Genomic DNA, 14,697 nt, shown 5'->3' with positions numbered 1-14,697 from the left:
AAAAAGGTTTTGTTCAGAGTTTTGTCTTGTCTTTTGGTCTATTCATTATGACATTTCGACACAGTAGGGGGAAAATTCCAGATTAAGATTATGTAAAAATAAAAGACAACTAAAATTGAGATACAGTCTTAAAACGAGATTTAATTTTTACAAATAAAATGGTGACTAGACCCTCTCCTTTACTCACTTACACCTGAATATTAGCTAGATTTGTCTGAATGTAAATTTTTAAATCTTTAAATCTCATTTACACATATGATTGATCTTTTACTGTTTTCACACAGTAAAAACAGGCTTGATATTGCTTACCACATTAAGGTATGAATTTCTGTCTCTATCTAGGTATTTAGCTAACTCTATATTTTTGTCTATATAGTGTATATTTTTATATTATAGTGAGCTAGCTCATCTTAGCTAAGGTTGTCCTCAGTGATCTAACTTTAAAAAAGTGTCAGTCTGTTTTTGGGGAGAATGTGTAATTGCATCTAAGTAAGCCAAAAAATGACAAATTTATGTCAGTATTAACAAAATTCTGTTAAGCATTTCACATTGGATCCTTTGAATTTGCTCTTTTAAGCCCCCTTAAATTTGTTGGTAGACATGCATTCGTTTTCATTTTGTTTTTTTTTAGTCAAAGGGTAAAATTAGCCTCACTGTGTTGCAAAAGCTACATGTACCAGGGTGCAAATACTAACTCCTAAACTTTTATCAAGATACAGTTATGTGTGCGTTCTGCAGTGTGCTGTACATGAGCTTGTGTGGAAATGAATTTGTATCTCATAAGTTTTCTGCATGTAGCATAACTGCCATTTCTTTTGTCTTATTCAGAAAGATACTTCAATTCTTCTCTCCTGTCTGAAGTTTGTCTCCACAAACAACCAAAAGGTGAAGCCTGAGGCATTCAGAAGAATCTCCAATATCTGCAAACGCTGTTGAGTACATCTAACAATGAAGCCAAGTCCAGTAGGGGAGGAAACTCCCCACTGTTCAGAGTGCGGAAAGAATTTTACTACACAGCGTAATCTCATTATACACCAGCGCATTCACACAGGAGAGAAACCGTATCAGTGCTCGGAGTGTGGGAAGAGTTTTAATCAAATGAGTACTCTCAAAACACACCATCGCACTCACACAGGAGAGAAACCGTATCACTGCTCAGATTGTGGGAAAAGTTTTGGTCATCAGACTAATCTTAAACACCACCAGCGCATTCACACAGGAGAGAAACCCTATCACTGCACAACCTGTGGGAAGTGTTTTATTACACAAAGTCTTCTCAACATACACCAGCGCATTCACACTGGAGAAAAACCATATCAATGCCCAGAATGTGGGAAGAGTTTTATTACACGTGCCGTTCTCAACATTCACCGGCGCATTCACACAAAAGACAAAACGTATGACTGTTCAGTGTGTGGGAAGAGTTTTACTCAACAGGGTATTTTCAAAGAACACCAGCGCATTCACAGTGGAGAAAAACCATATCAATGCCCAGAGTGTGGGAAGAGTTTTACTACATATTCTCTTTTCGTCACACACCAGCGCATTCACACTGGAGAGAAACCTTATAAGTGCTCAGACTGTGAAAAGACTTTTGCTCGACAGAGTATTCTTAAAGAACACAAGCGCATTCACACTGGAGAGAAACCGTATGAATGCCCAGAGTGTGGGAAGAGTTTTGTTGTACTGAGTTCTGTCATCGCACACCAGCTCACTCACAAAAAAAAGAAAGAGCATCAAGATTCGGAGTGTGAGACTAGCTCTATGCATTTAGATACAATAGATTCCACTCATTTCAGCATTCCAGGTACTCAATGCAGATATTAAAATAGAGTGAAGGGGCGACTGAAGACAAAACAAAACTTTTCTCTTAAGCTGTGTTCCAGTGCACTGATACAAGGCCTTGGAGACTGGTTGGGGACTGATGTTCTGCTGAATGCTGTTTTATTAGGACACTTTTACTGTTTTGGAAAGAACTGAGGAAGAAGAAGAAGAAGTGAGATTGGTAAAAAGAGCATGTATGAACTATGGAATATCAAGCTATCTGAATGATCTGTTCGTAACCTTTCCTCAGAATGGAAGCAATTAGAAAGGTGTCAATTTCATAAAAACAGTGGGAGAAGCTTTTTGATTTGCTTTGCAGCATGGATCCATTATTTGACGCTGCTGACTTAGCCACGTTCTGATAGATTCTGTCCAGTGATTTCCTATGTAGTTATCAGTGTAAAGGTCTAAAAAGCTTTGAATACTAATCATAAAATGACCATCTGTGGTTGTAATATAGCAAAAGTATTATCGTAATGATATTTTTATTTACATGTAGTTTACACAAACCAGTTATTGCTTAGATCTTGTGTTTATTAGTTTGGGAGAAGGGTACCGAAGTGTGCTCTCAAGCTGTCGCTGTGCTGTTAGTTCTCTCTTTCTCTTGCTATAACCCAATCTGTAATCCTTTCTCTCTCTCACTCGCTTTGTTTGTATGACATGACACATATAGAATTAACATTATGCATATTGTAAATTGTGAAGTTGTATCTGAAAACTGTATAAATAAAATGTTGAATGGTATTGAATGCGTAGTTTTCTTCTTAATGCCTGTAATACCGACCTTAAACCTAATGATTTTCAAGCAATTTCACTCTCAGACTAATTTCAGAGTCGGGATAAAATCCCGAGATTCTTTCCGAAGTCGAGTTGCAGTTCAGCATAAGGTGGTTAGGATTGAAAGTTTTAGTCAGTCTTTTTCTCGTCCTGTCATTCAGATAAAATCAACTGTGAGAATTGGCTCACGCAAATAGTGACATGAACAATGTCAGCAACCAATAGGAGAGCTACGGGAAGCCAGTTTATAATTGATTTAAAACAGAACACATTTTGCAGTTAATACACCTTATACCGTTTTTACTTTAATATGTACAGTATTTTAAACACAGGTAGCACTTTAAAGTCATTATATTCAAAATTATTTTATTTTGCATTACTTATTATGTCTTATTGTGCAGTATTATTTTTCATACAAACAAGTTTAACAAATACACAATCTGCAAGAATTATGTTTTTTAATGCAATAATTTTCTCTAAAACAAAGGCAAATCTATAGCAGGAAAACAAATTCTTTGCTTTACAAGGTTGTACCAAAAACAGGGGGGGATGAAGCTTATAGGCAGAGCTGAAAACAAAATGAGTTCTTAAATAACTTAATATTATTGTAAGTTTTGAGACTCAGCTCATGCAAATAGTGACATAAACAATGTCATCATCCAACAGTTGCAGCTACAGGAAGCTGCAAGGCAAGAATATTTTACATGACTGTTTACAGACAGTTTAAAAAATGCATTTTGCTGTTAATATGCTTTATATGATTCTTACTTTAATATGTACATTATTTTAAACACATTAAATTTAAATATATTTAAAGTTATTTTATTTTGCATTATTTTGTCTTATTGTGCAGTGTTGTTTTTGATACAAACAAGTTTAACAAATACACAATCTGCAAGAATTATGTTTTTTAACGCTATAAATTTCTCTAAAACCAAGGCAAATGTATAGCAGTGAAACTGTGATTCTTATATAAGGTTATTCAAGGTTGTAGCAAAAAAAAAAAATTGGATGAAAAAGAAGCTTATTGGCAGATTTGAGCGCAAAATGTATTCTATTTTTTTTTAGTATTAGCTAACAGTGTGCCATAAAAAAAACTGTTAATAGGGACAAAAATAGGGACAAGAGTCTCCGATAAATCACATAATTGAGATATACATTTTTAAATGTAACTTAATATGTAATATGTATAGTGTGTCAACCAGAATCATGATGGAAAAATATTCTCAGAAATAATTTAGTTGCAGTCTTGCAAATAATGATACCCAGTCTTTACAAAATCTTTATTCTGTGACTAAAAATTTTGTCTTTAGATGTGAGAGGGCATCAGACTTTAGTCTGTTAAAAGTCTGATAAGTGCAGAGGTATTTGGAGTTTCTAGGGCAGCAGAGACTTTGACAATTGGGAGTACCATTCAGTACATAACATATTAATTAAGGTTTCTAAAACTCTCAGGATTGTTTGAGAGAATATAGTATATATATATACAATTTTCTTCTCTTCTCTTGAGTCTGGTACTTGATGTTCTTATCCAGTAAGTGGCAGTAATTCACCAATAATTAGAGAACTGGCTGCCAGAACCCTGAAAGAAGAATAAGATGAAGACTGCTGCTCCCTGGATTAACATAACCAGCAGAATGAACTGTAGAAGGTATGGAGATATTAGACTCGATATATCCTAAATTATAATCTGATTTTAGGCATTAGGTGCTCAGTTCTGAGGGGAAAGCTTAGCTTGGTTGGCTACAGACCCTTTTAGAAGATTAGCTTGGTGTTGTTTAGCTGCCCTGCTAATGAACTAGTACCAAAATCATCAGGAAAAATCTATATATTCGTATTAATTTCCATTTTTCACCAATATTACAGCTTTTAAACCAATGTTCCCTCGTATTTCGGGCTGTGAGTGTTTACCAGAGGCTCTTTTTGGTCTGTTAGAATCTCTTTTAGACGGTTAGCTTAGCATAGCGGAGTTTAGCAGTGTAAACATTGCGGAGCTACAGAGTTTACCACAGAGTTCACTGCGTCTTTTCACTAATTTCTACGGATTTTCGTTCTCCTACATCTCTTGAATAAAAGCTGAGGTATCGGTTGTGAAACGATAGGAATCTTAACAGGCTTCAGTCTCTTTTTCAATGAAAATCCCTTCAAATTCGTGGATAAGAAGTTATTCGTATAGCAAGCATTAACATTAGATCAGGGCCAGCTGGCATTTCCACGTTGAATCAACGTTGGAGTTGGTGTTGATTTAAAAAATAAAAAAAATGAATCAACCTTGATATGGCAACGTTGTTTTAACGTTGTGCGTTCAACTTTTAATAAACCACAGCTCACTAAACCAGAACACCCTATTGTTAATAGAGTTTTAACAATAAACTTACATCACTATAGAAAAGTATAGAAAAGAGTATAAAGAAAGTTATCCACCACTACCAACCTGATTACTTAACATCTGATCTCAAAAACAGTAAAACAGTAAAACTAATAGAACATGAACATTCCTCCAAGTACTGGTGAAATATTTGTGCCAAATTAAAAAGCAGTTCCTGCAAATGAAATTAAAACCTCTTTTTCATCCTTCTATCCAACCGTTTCTAAAATTGTATGCTGAGAACATGTAATATGATAATTCAAAGGGCAGAAGGTTGAGGACATTATGTTGATGCAAAGTTAAAATTGTAACCTTTGCACAACCATTTAACATTAAAGGTCAGTTGTGTGCCAGCTGGGGGGGTCACAAACTTTTGCAACTCATGGCCACCTCAGCCCACCATGTGCCATTCCACATGAATAAATGTGCCCACAAAATAACTTTAAAGTAAATTTTTCATTAAGCATATTGTCTTGTACATTGACCTAATTTGAGAAAGTAAGATAATGTAGTTAAAAACATTAATAAACTACTTAGAGCACTGAAAAAATAGCATTTGTTACCTGTCCCCCTTCTCTCTAACTATAAACTTAACCATGAAAAACAGTGATTAAAATTCTTCAGAGATGTAATTTGTTTTGCATTGTTGACTGACACCAAATTCCATCAATGCTTTAAAGATATTTTTTTCATAATAAATCCATAATATTTAAGTTTTAATACACATTTTAGTTGTGTCCCTGGGTTTCACTCATTCCTGTTACCGTAACACATTACCCTGATCATCTGAAACATCTGGAACATATTACAAGTCACATCTACAACTGAAAGTAACATCAGCTGGTTCTTCTAAAGACCATGGGAAGACCACAATTATGTTCCCTCATTTGATTTTTTGTATATTTTATCTTATTGTAACTCTGACTATGGAGGTCAATTTCAACACTCTGTCCTATTACCTGAATTAATTCCTAGATCTTACTTGTTTATTTTTAAAAATATAATTTTGGGGGAATATCAATAGAATGTGCTCAGTGTCCTTATGCTATTAGCATAGCTGCCATTTAGCTATTTTTCATGTTTTTGCTAATTCTATGGTAAAAACCCATTACTGTTACTCAAAGAGTACGAGTCCCATAAACAGGAATGGGTGCCATTAACAGGAGTAACTTTTTTTGTCATAAATATCAATTATTTGAACATGCAATCAACCATTTCTTTAAAATAAAGGGGTTATTGAGGGAAAATCAAAGGAATGGTGGACTTGCTTTTAAACATGCTTTTTTAAATGTCACATGAGTTTTGTAACCATCTTAAGCGGTGCAAATATCCATAGCCACTCCCAAGCTTTTATCAGTGCCAGCTTTCTCCAGAATACAGCTGTGTGTGTGCAGTAATTGTATCTCATTAGTTTCTGACATATAGCATAAATGGCTTTTCTTTTGTCTTTTACAGATATTAAGATACTCCAAGTCTTCTTCTCTCTTACTCTGCTTTCCTACTTTGCCGAAGTTTGTCTCCACAAACAACCAAGAGATTCCACAAAGATCAGTGTTATACTGCTCAAACTGATTTTGCAGTTTAACTGCTCTAACTGGCAAAAACTCAAGTACCTGCAAACGTTATTGGATATATCTAACAATGGAGCCGAATCCAGTCGGAGAGAAAACTCACCACTGTTTAGAGTGTGGAAAGAGTTTTACTACACAGCATAATCTCAAGACACACCAGCTTATTCACACAGGAGAAAAGAATTACGACTGTTCGGGCTGTGGGAAGAGTTTTGCTCGACTGAGTAATCTCAAAAGACACCAGCGCGTTCACACTGGAGAGAAACTGTATCACTGCTCAGACTGTGAGAAGACTTTTACTAGGAAGTTTGGTCTCATTACACATCAGCGCGTTCATACTGGAGATGAAACAAATCAATACTCAGATTGTGGGGAGAGCTTCACTACACAGTGTAATCTCATGACACAGCAGAGCAATCACACTGTAGAGAAAACCCATCATTGCTTATACTGTGGGAAAAGCTATTCTACAAAGCGTAATCTCATCACACACCAGCGCATTCACACAGGAGAAAAACTGTTTCACTGCCCGTACTGTGGGAAGGGTTTTAACTATCAGACTAATTTCAAACACCACTTGCGCATTCACACAGGAGAAAAACCGTATCACTGCACAGATTGTGGGAAGAGTTTTACAACACAAAGTCTTCTCAACATACACCAGCGCAGTCACCATGGAGAAAAACCGTTTCACTGCTCAGACTGCGGGAAGAGTTTTATTACGCGTGATCGTCTCAAAATACACCAGCGCATTCACACTGGAGAAAAACCGTATTACTGTTCAGAGTGTGAGAAGACTTTTGCTCGGCTGAGTTATCTCAAACACCACCAGCTCATTCACACTGGAGAGAAACCGTATCAATGCCCAGACTGTGGAAAGAGTTTTATTACACAAGCTCTTCTCAACACACACCAGCGCGTTCACAAAGGAGAGAAACCATATATCTGCTCAGAGTGTGGAAAGAGTTTTATTAGACGTACTCTTCTCAACATACACCAGCGCATTCACACAGGAGAAAAACCATATCACTGCCCAGACTGTGGGAAGAGATTCAATGATCTAGGAAATCTAAGACAACACCAGCGCGTTCACACTGGAGAGAAACCGTTTCAATGCCCAGACTGTGGAATGAGTTTTACTCGACAGAGTAACCTTAAAACGCATCAGCACATTCACACAGGAGAGAAACCATATCAGTGTTCGGAGTGTGGGAAGAGTTTTACCACAGGTGCTCGCCTCAAAATGCACCTGCGCGTTCATACAGGAGAAAAACCGTATCACTGCTCAGACTGTGGGAAGAGTTTTATTACACGTGCTCGTCTCATCATGCACCAGCGCATTCACACAGGAGAAAAACCATATCAGTGCGCAGACTGTGGGAAAAATTTTAATAACCCGGGAAATCTACGACAACACGAGCGCGTTCACACCGGAGAAAAACCCTATCACTGCTCAGAATGTGGGAACAGTTTTATTCGACTGGCTTCTCTCATCGCACACCAGCTCACTCACATAAAAAAGGAAGAGCAACACGATTCAGAGTGTGCTACTAGCTCCAGGCATTCAGATACATTAGATAACACTCCTTCAACTATCCCAGGCATCAATACAGATATTAAAGTAGAGTAAAGTGGCAGCTGAAGACAAACACAATAATCTTCCTTTTAGCTGTGATCCAGTGCCTTGGAGACTGGTTGGAGTTGATGTTCTTAGGACACTTTAGTTGTTTAAACAAGAGCATGTTTGAACTATGGAATATCAAGCTATCTGAGCTTGTAATTCTTGAAAACTGTCCCTAGGATGGAAGCAGTTGGAAAGGTTTTAATGTCATGAAAACTGTGGGATGGGGCAATGTAGCTAAAAAAAAAATCTAGTTGTGATTTGCTTTGCAGCATGGATCCATTATAAGATGCTGCCGATGTAGCCACATTCTGAAAGATTCTGTTCCGTTGATTTTCTGTGTAGTCGTCAATATAAAGATCATGAAAGTATGAACATCTGTGATTGTGATATCGTGAAAGCATTATCATAATGATATTTTTGATTCATATGTAATTTACATAACTAATTATGGTACTAAAAGGTGCTCTTAATTAATCTGTCACTGTGCTGTTGGTTCTCTCTCTCTCTTTCTCTGGGTTGTACATGTGTTTGGAGGTATTTGGATTTTCAACGGCAGCAGGGACTTTTTGGGACAATTGAGAGTATCATTGAGCAAATTAGCAAATTATAAAACGATTAAGGTTTCTAAAACTCTCAGGATTGTTTGAGAGAATGTATTTTTTCCCTCTCTCCTCCTGAGTGGCAGTAAATCACCAATAATTTAAGTGCTGCCTTTTTAGAACCATAAAAGAAGAAGAAGAATGCTCCATAGAACAACATAATCTAATACGTGTAGAAGGTATGGAGATATTAGACTTGAAATATCCTAAATTATGAATAAAGATATCTGTAATTGTTGTTGATGTTGACCTGTTCATATAAATGTACTCTTTTTTTCTATATTTCTATTTATATACTATTTTTAATTGGAATGTTTTCCTTGTATCTATCTGCAATGTACAGTAAACTGTCTCTTCATCTTTTCACTGGTCATCTCTTCATTCTCCTCTTTTTGAAAGTCATTCAAGTCATTTATTTACACTGGGAGTTTTCATATAGTTTCAAGTTGGATTTTTAACCCAGCATGAGCATTATGTTGCAGTTTGTCAGTGAAGCTCCATGCAGGAGATGTAGTAAAGGCACCATTAAAAAAAAAACCTTTTCATTTTACTTGTAAAAAAATGAATGTGTTATTAGATTCAGAGTTGAAAATATTTTTTTTATAAATTTGCAACAAGCAAATGGCGCCCATTTGGTGGAATTGCCCAAATGCCGTGTATTTGACTTTATATAGTGTCTATTTAAGTGTGTTAGATTTAATTGTATGCAAAAAACCACAGGACCATAATAACATGGGCAGAGTGTTGCTGGTGTGTTACACAGCTCTGGAAAAAAATAAGAGACCACTTAAAATGATGAGTTTCTTTGGTTTTACAAAATAAAAAAAACTCTGGAATATAATAAAGGGAAGAGTGGCACCACCAGGAGTGGCAAAAAGTTATCCAAAAGCAGTGTGTAAGACCAGTGGAGGAGAACATGCCAAGATGCATAAAACTGTGATTAGAAAACAGGGTTATTCCACCAAATATTGATTTCTGAACTCTTAAATCTTTATGAATATGAACTTGTTTTCTTTGAAGATGAAAGCTCTGCGTCTTTTTTTTCGCTTCAGCCATTTCTTATTTTCTGCAAATAAATGCTCTAAATGACTAAAATATTTTTATTTGGACTTTGGGAGAAATGTTGTCTGTACTTTATAGAATACAACAACAATGTTTATTTTACTCAAACATAAACCTATAAATAGCAAAAGTACAGAAAATGAAAAGGAAACTGTTGACGCATGCGCACAACCGATGCGCAACAGCCGCGGCTACCCAATCTGTGCCCCTGCTCAGTTTGCAGTGCGCATGCGCGCATACGCGGCACAACTCGGGTAGGGGGCACAGATTGGGTAGTGACAGTGGAGCTTCGGAGGTTCTACAGCTGGAGTGTTTTTGGGGGGTTTTGGTTCCACATCTCTGGAGGAACAGGATCAGCTGATCTATAGAAGGTATGGAGAAGTTCCAGTTTTCAACACGCTTTTCACATTTACTCCTATAGAAACACGAGTAACGAGTTTGTGTTAGTATCCAGTAAATTGTTACATTGTTAATAACATTTGTGATTGTGCAACCTTTGTTATAGATTGGTGTATAGCCTAGATCATTGTTATAGATTGGTGTATAGATATTCACACTCTACTGAAAAAATACCAACTATAGACCATGTTTAGCCTATAGCTGTTTTTAGAGGATTTTCACTGGTCTTTTAATAGGTAAGGTGGTGGTTCTTCTAGGAAAAAATACATACATATGCTGACGAGGCTGAAATGAATTTAGCTTTGTATTCGCCAGGGTCTTATTCAGATTTTCCGATCCACCCTAAACAGTCGAAATACCAGTGAAGCGCCAGTAGAGAGCGGGATTGGGCCGAGCAAGAAAATATGTCCTGTTCTTCGTATTTGTCTGCTGAATTTGACACCACATTATGAAAATATAACTATTAGACTGTAAACAGACGACACACTAAGAAAAGTAAGTACAGATTTGTACTTAAAAGGGTACAAAGCTTGTCGCTGGGGCTGTACCTTATATTGTTGGTTTTTGTGCCAGTAAAGATAATAAAGATTATAAACATTATCATCAACTAAATATGTGTCAAAAACTTGATGATCCAAAATTATCTGGCTTTCAAATAACAAAAGTGTAATTAAAATATATATTGTTTATTAGTACAGTGATACAGAATACTGAATGTACCCTTTGTCTGGTTAAATGGTACAAATCTGTACTTATTGCTGTTAGAAAAGACTTTGTACTTCAGAGGGAACAAATCTGACCCTGTAAAGACCAATATTGCACCTTTGAGGGTACAATTACAAAGAGTGTACCTTTGAGTACAAATAAGTACTCATATCATACCTCTGTTTTTTAGAGTGTAAGGAACAAGGTATATTACTGTACCATTTGTTTTTATTATGACCCTCTGACTTACAAAAAACAATATTCCAAAAATATTGAAGAATATCTGATGTTCAGACAACTAAAAACTATTTTGACTGTTTGATAATCTGGAGGTAGGGCAACTGGAAATACCTTAGGACATTGTGTGTTTTAGATTTGGATAAAAAGACCATCATGAGTACACTGCTTTCTGGTAAAGACAATCTGTGTCCTGCTTTTGTTGCATTTTACATATGTTTTATCTTTTATCTTTGTCTCTTCTAGGAAGAATGCCGCCTTGGCCCAAGTCTTCTCCTGCTCCTACTAACCCAGCTGGCCACCAATGTCAATAGACGTTAATTTAAGGTTGAATGTTGGTAATGACATCAGATTACAAATATTTTATGCCAGGATAACGTCTAATACTGTTACGTGCCTGCAGAGAATTAATTTCGTACCTGGATGACGTTTTTCTCCACAACCAACCATTTAGGAGACTTTTTACAAAGCGCAAGACATCCAGAAAATTTTCCAGTATTTGCAGAAGCTTACTTACTTAAAATTACATTTATATATTGCCTTTCTTCCACTCAAGGACGCTTACAATTAAATTCCACACACTCTTAACACACCAGTGAGAAGCAGCACCCAATTGCTTCTAAAGAAGGTGTTTGTTACATCTCTCAGACAAATAATGTCAAATCCAGACATGGAGAAATCTCACCACTGTTTAGAGTGTGGGAAAAATTTTAGTACAGAAGGTGGTCTCAGAAGGCACCAGCGCATTCACACAGGAGAGAAACCATATCTCTGTTCAGTCTGTGGAAAAAGTTTTAATCAACTGAACAATCTCGAAAAACACCAGCGCATTCACACAGGAGAGAAACCGTATTGTTGCTCAGACTGTGGGAGGACGTTTACGGCACAGAATAGTTTTAGAGATCACCAGCGCATTCACACAGGAGAAAAGCCGTATTACTGCTCGGACTGTGGGAAGAGTTTTACTAAACAGAGCTCTCTCAGAAGACACCAGCGCATTCACACGGGAGAGAAACCGTATCACTGCTCAAACTGCGGAAAGGGTTTTAATCAGCTGAGTAATCTCAAAAAACACCAATGCATTCACACAGGAGAGAAACCGTATCGCTGCTCAGACTGTGGGAAGAGTTTTATCCAACTGAGTTATCTCATCACACACCAGCGCATTCACACTGGAGTAAAACCGTATCACTGCTCAGACTGTGGGATGAATTTCAACCAACTGAGCAATCTCAGAAAGCACCAGCGCATTCACACTGGCGACAAACCGTATTACTGCTCAGAGTGTGGGAAGAATTATATTCGGCTGAGTAGTCTCATCACACACCAGCACGTTCACACTGGAATAAAACCATATCACTGCTCAGACTGTGGAAAGAGCTTTACTACAGAGACTAATCTGAAAGAACACCAGCGCATTCACACAGGAGAGAAACCGTTTCAATGCTCAGACTGTGGGAAGAGTTTTATTCAACAGAACATTCTCAAACAGCACCAGCGCATTCACACTGGAGAGAAACCGTATTGCTGCTTAGAATGTAACCATTGTTTTACTACACAGAGTAATCTTAAACAACACCAGCGCATTCACACAGGAGAGAAACCGTATCACTGCTTGCATTGTAGGACGAGCTTCATGTACTCAAATATGTTTAAGAGACACAATTGCATTAAAACAGAAAGAGAAGAAGCCAATAACACTTGTTCAGCCAACCCAGGTCCCAACCTGGATCTCACATTAGAGTGACGGGGCAACTGAAGGATCTCCACCCTGAAAATAAACTTATTATTGATTGTTTTATGTTTAGATAATGTTAATTGTTGGTTTTATCATCAAGAATGAACTGTTTACACATTAATTTTGAACTTGCATGGACAGCTATTTGGATGCATTTCTGCTTAACAAGAACTGCATAGAAAGGATTAATGTGAATCTAAATGCTTATTAAACAAAGTAGAAATTTGGCTTGTGTACTTGTTTTATTGAGTAACTGTTCTTGTGTTCTTGTCAAAGTAAAAGGTAATTTCTCAGTTATGTAGATTGATGGTACATTTACATTACATGAACAATTGTTCATTTAAAAGCTATAAACTGCCAAAAACAGATGTAAATAATCATATTACAGTATATATTATACTATATATATATATATATATATATATATATATATATATATATATATATATATATATAAAACACATGCTTCATACTCCAGATCAGTAGGTGTCAGTAATGATCTTGTAGTTGTTCTGCAGCCTCCATAACCTGTAAAGAAGAAGGAGAAGAAGCTGTACAGTAGTGGAGATTCTCTGGTTCTACAGCTGGAGTGTTTTTGGGGGGTTTGGTTCCACATCTCTGGAGGAACAGGATCAGCTGATCTATAGAAGGTATGGAGAAGTTCCTCTCTTCAACACGATCTTCTACATTTACTCCTTATAAACTCACAGAAACACATCAACATCAAAATCTGCAGCATTTAAACAACACAGAAGCAGCTTCATCCAGAATCCGGTTGATGATCTTTTCCTAGTTTAGTTTTGATCAACAGTCTGGCTGTGACCCACATGCATCCATATGTTGGGTTTAGGAATCTAATGAGTTTAGATAGATTTACATAAACTGCGATTCACTAACGGGAGATACTATTAAATGCATACTAACATACAGCTCTGGGGGGGGATTTCTTTGATTTTACCAAATTGAAAACCTCTGGAATGTAATCAAGAGGAAGATGGATGATCACAAACCATCAAACCACCAAACTGAACTGCTTGAATTTTAGCACCAGGAGTAAAGCAGCATAAAGTTATCCAAAAGCAGTGTGTAAGACTGGTGGAGGAGAACATGATGCCACGATGCATGAAAAAACTGTGATTAAAAACCATCAGGGTTATTCCACCAAATATTATTATTATTTGAGACGATTTTCTATTTTGTGAGAAATGTTATTCGTAGTTTATAGATTATAGAGTTTATAGATAAACAATGTTCATTTTACTTAAACATAAACCTATAAATAGCAAAATCAGAGAAACTGATTCGGAAACTGAAGTGGTCTCTTGATTCTTTTCAGAGCTGTATATTGGCAATTAAATCACCACCAGCTTTAGATATATTGTCGTTTGGACAGTGTTGTGTTTATTATTTTAAAAGTTGAATAAATTAAATTTTACCATCTTTTGAATAAAATGTAATTAATCTCCACTATTTTGAGGCTTCTTTGCAGTAATTATATGGACAGGGAATGAGAAACTAAAAAAAACTTAAGGTAAATTTAGTCTCTTCATTTCTCTATGGCTCCAGAGACAGCAGAAGCACTTAATGTGGGATTTAAACCTTGAGAATATGTTTAAAAATAAATAAATAAATTAGCTTATATGTAGTAAGTTTGTCTGTTGTGTGTTTTAGGAGCGAGCAATACAAGTACAACATTTTAAATTATTGTTGATTATGTTGCCCTAGAGCGAAACTGACATAAAAAAAAATTAAGGAGTTAAATAACCTGATTTTTTTTTTTTTTCATTTCACAT

At 36.4% G+C, this 14,697-nt stretch overlaps 6 protein-coding genes across 20 annotated transcripts in view; all 6 read left to right on the top strand.

Annotated features, from left to right (window-relative positions):
* The window catches only part of LOC125780429 (zinc finger protein 501-like), a 5,490-nt gene extending 2,922 nt beyond the window's left edge, over positions 1 to 2,568 (top strand). For both annotated transcript variants that reach the window (XM_049476681.1, XM_049476682.1), the window contains exon 2: positions 829 to 2,568. In XM_049476681.1, the coding sequence (XP_049332638.1) occupies positions 949 to 1,827 (879 nt within the window). In that variant the 5' untranslated portion in view covers positions 829 to 948 and the 3' untranslated portion in view covers positions 1,828 to 2,568. The remainder of the gene's footprint in view (positions 1 to 828) is intronic.
* Positions 1 to 14,697, top strand: part of LOC125801072 (zinc finger protein ZFP2-like) — a 98,926-nt gene that overhangs the window by 65,527 nt on the left and 18,702 nt on the right. The window contains exon 1 of one of the 4 annotated variants that reach the window (XM_049476657.1): positions 10,150 to 10,196. The exons of 2 other annotated variants lie outside the window; for them this stretch is intronic. The gene's annotated coding sequence lies outside the window, so the exon portion shown is untranslated. Of the gene's footprint in view, positions 1 to 10,149; positions 10,197 to 13,466; positions 13,555 to 14,697 lie in introns of those variants that run through there. One more of the 4 variants, XM_049476656.1, reaches the window with a different exon arrangement.
* The window catches only part of LOC125801073 (zinc finger protein 3-like), a 93,994-nt gene that overhangs the window by 65,529 nt on the left and 13,768 nt on the right, over positions 1 to 14,697 (top strand). The window contains exons 1-2 of one of the 7 annotated variants that reach the window (XM_049476662.1): positions 10,121 to 10,196; positions 11,413 to 13,131. The exons of 2 other annotated variants lie outside the window; for them this stretch is intronic. In XM_049476662.1, the coding sequence (XP_049332619.1) occupies positions 11,822 to 12,913 (1,092 nt within the window). In that variant the 5' untranslated portion in view covers positions 10,121 to 10,196; positions 11,413 to 11,821 and the 3' untranslated portion in view covers positions 12,914 to 13,131. Of the gene's footprint in view, positions 1 to 10,120; positions 10,197 to 11,412; positions 13,132 to 13,332; positions 13,391 to 13,464; positions 13,555 to 14,697 lie in introns of those variants that run through there. 4 more of the 7 variants (XM_049476667.1, XM_049476663.1, XM_049476669.1 and 1 more) reach the window with 4 other exon arrangements.
* LOC125801076 (zinc finger protein 239-like) overlaps positions 1 to 14,697 on the top strand; it is an 82,111-nt gene that overhangs the window by 65,528 nt on the left and 1,886 nt on the right. The window contains exon 1 of one of the 4 annotated variants that reach the window (XM_049476679.1): positions 10,150 to 10,196. The exons of 2 other annotated variants lie outside the window; for them this stretch is intronic. The gene's annotated coding sequence lies outside the window, so the exon portion shown is untranslated. Of the gene's footprint in view, positions 1 to 10,149; positions 10,197 to 13,465; positions 13,555 to 14,697 lie in introns of those variants that run through there. One more of the 4 variants, XM_049476678.1, reaches the window with a different exon arrangement.
* Positions 4,146 to 9,129, top strand: LOC103033348 (zinc finger protein 501-like). Its single transcript, XM_049476638.1, has 2 exons — positions 4,146 to 4,252; positions 6,425 to 9,129. The coding sequence occupies exon 2, from the start codon at positions 6,611 to 6,613 to the stop codon at positions 8,168 to 8,170; it is 1,560 nt and encodes a 519-aa protein (XP_049332595.1). The 5' UTR covers positions 4,146 to 4,252; positions 6,425 to 6,610; the 3' UTR covers positions 8,171 to 9,129.
* LOC103032185 (zinc finger protein 239) overlaps positions 10,124 to 14,697 on the top strand; it is a 54,523-nt gene continuing 49,949 nt past the window's right edge. Inside the window, exon 1 of one of the 2 annotated variants that reach the window (XM_049476688.1) lies at positions 10,124 to 10,196. The gene's annotated coding sequence lies outside the window, so the exon portion shown is untranslated. Of the gene's footprint in view, positions 10,197 to 13,427; positions 13,555 to 14,697 lie in introns of those variants that run through there. The other variant, XM_049476686.1, reaches the window with a different exon arrangement.

Source organism: Astyanax mexicanus, chromosome 4, assembly GCF_023375975.1.
Source record: "Astyanax mexicanus isolate ESR-SI-001 chromosome 4, AstMex3_surface, whole genome shotgun sequence".
Taxonomy (NCBI): Eukaryota; Metazoa; Chordata; class Actinopteri; order Characiformes; family Acestrorhamphidae; genus Astyanax; species Astyanax mexicanus.
Note: the sequence above shows the minus strand (reverse complement) of the source record. Positions and strands in the feature narration are given on the sequence as shown.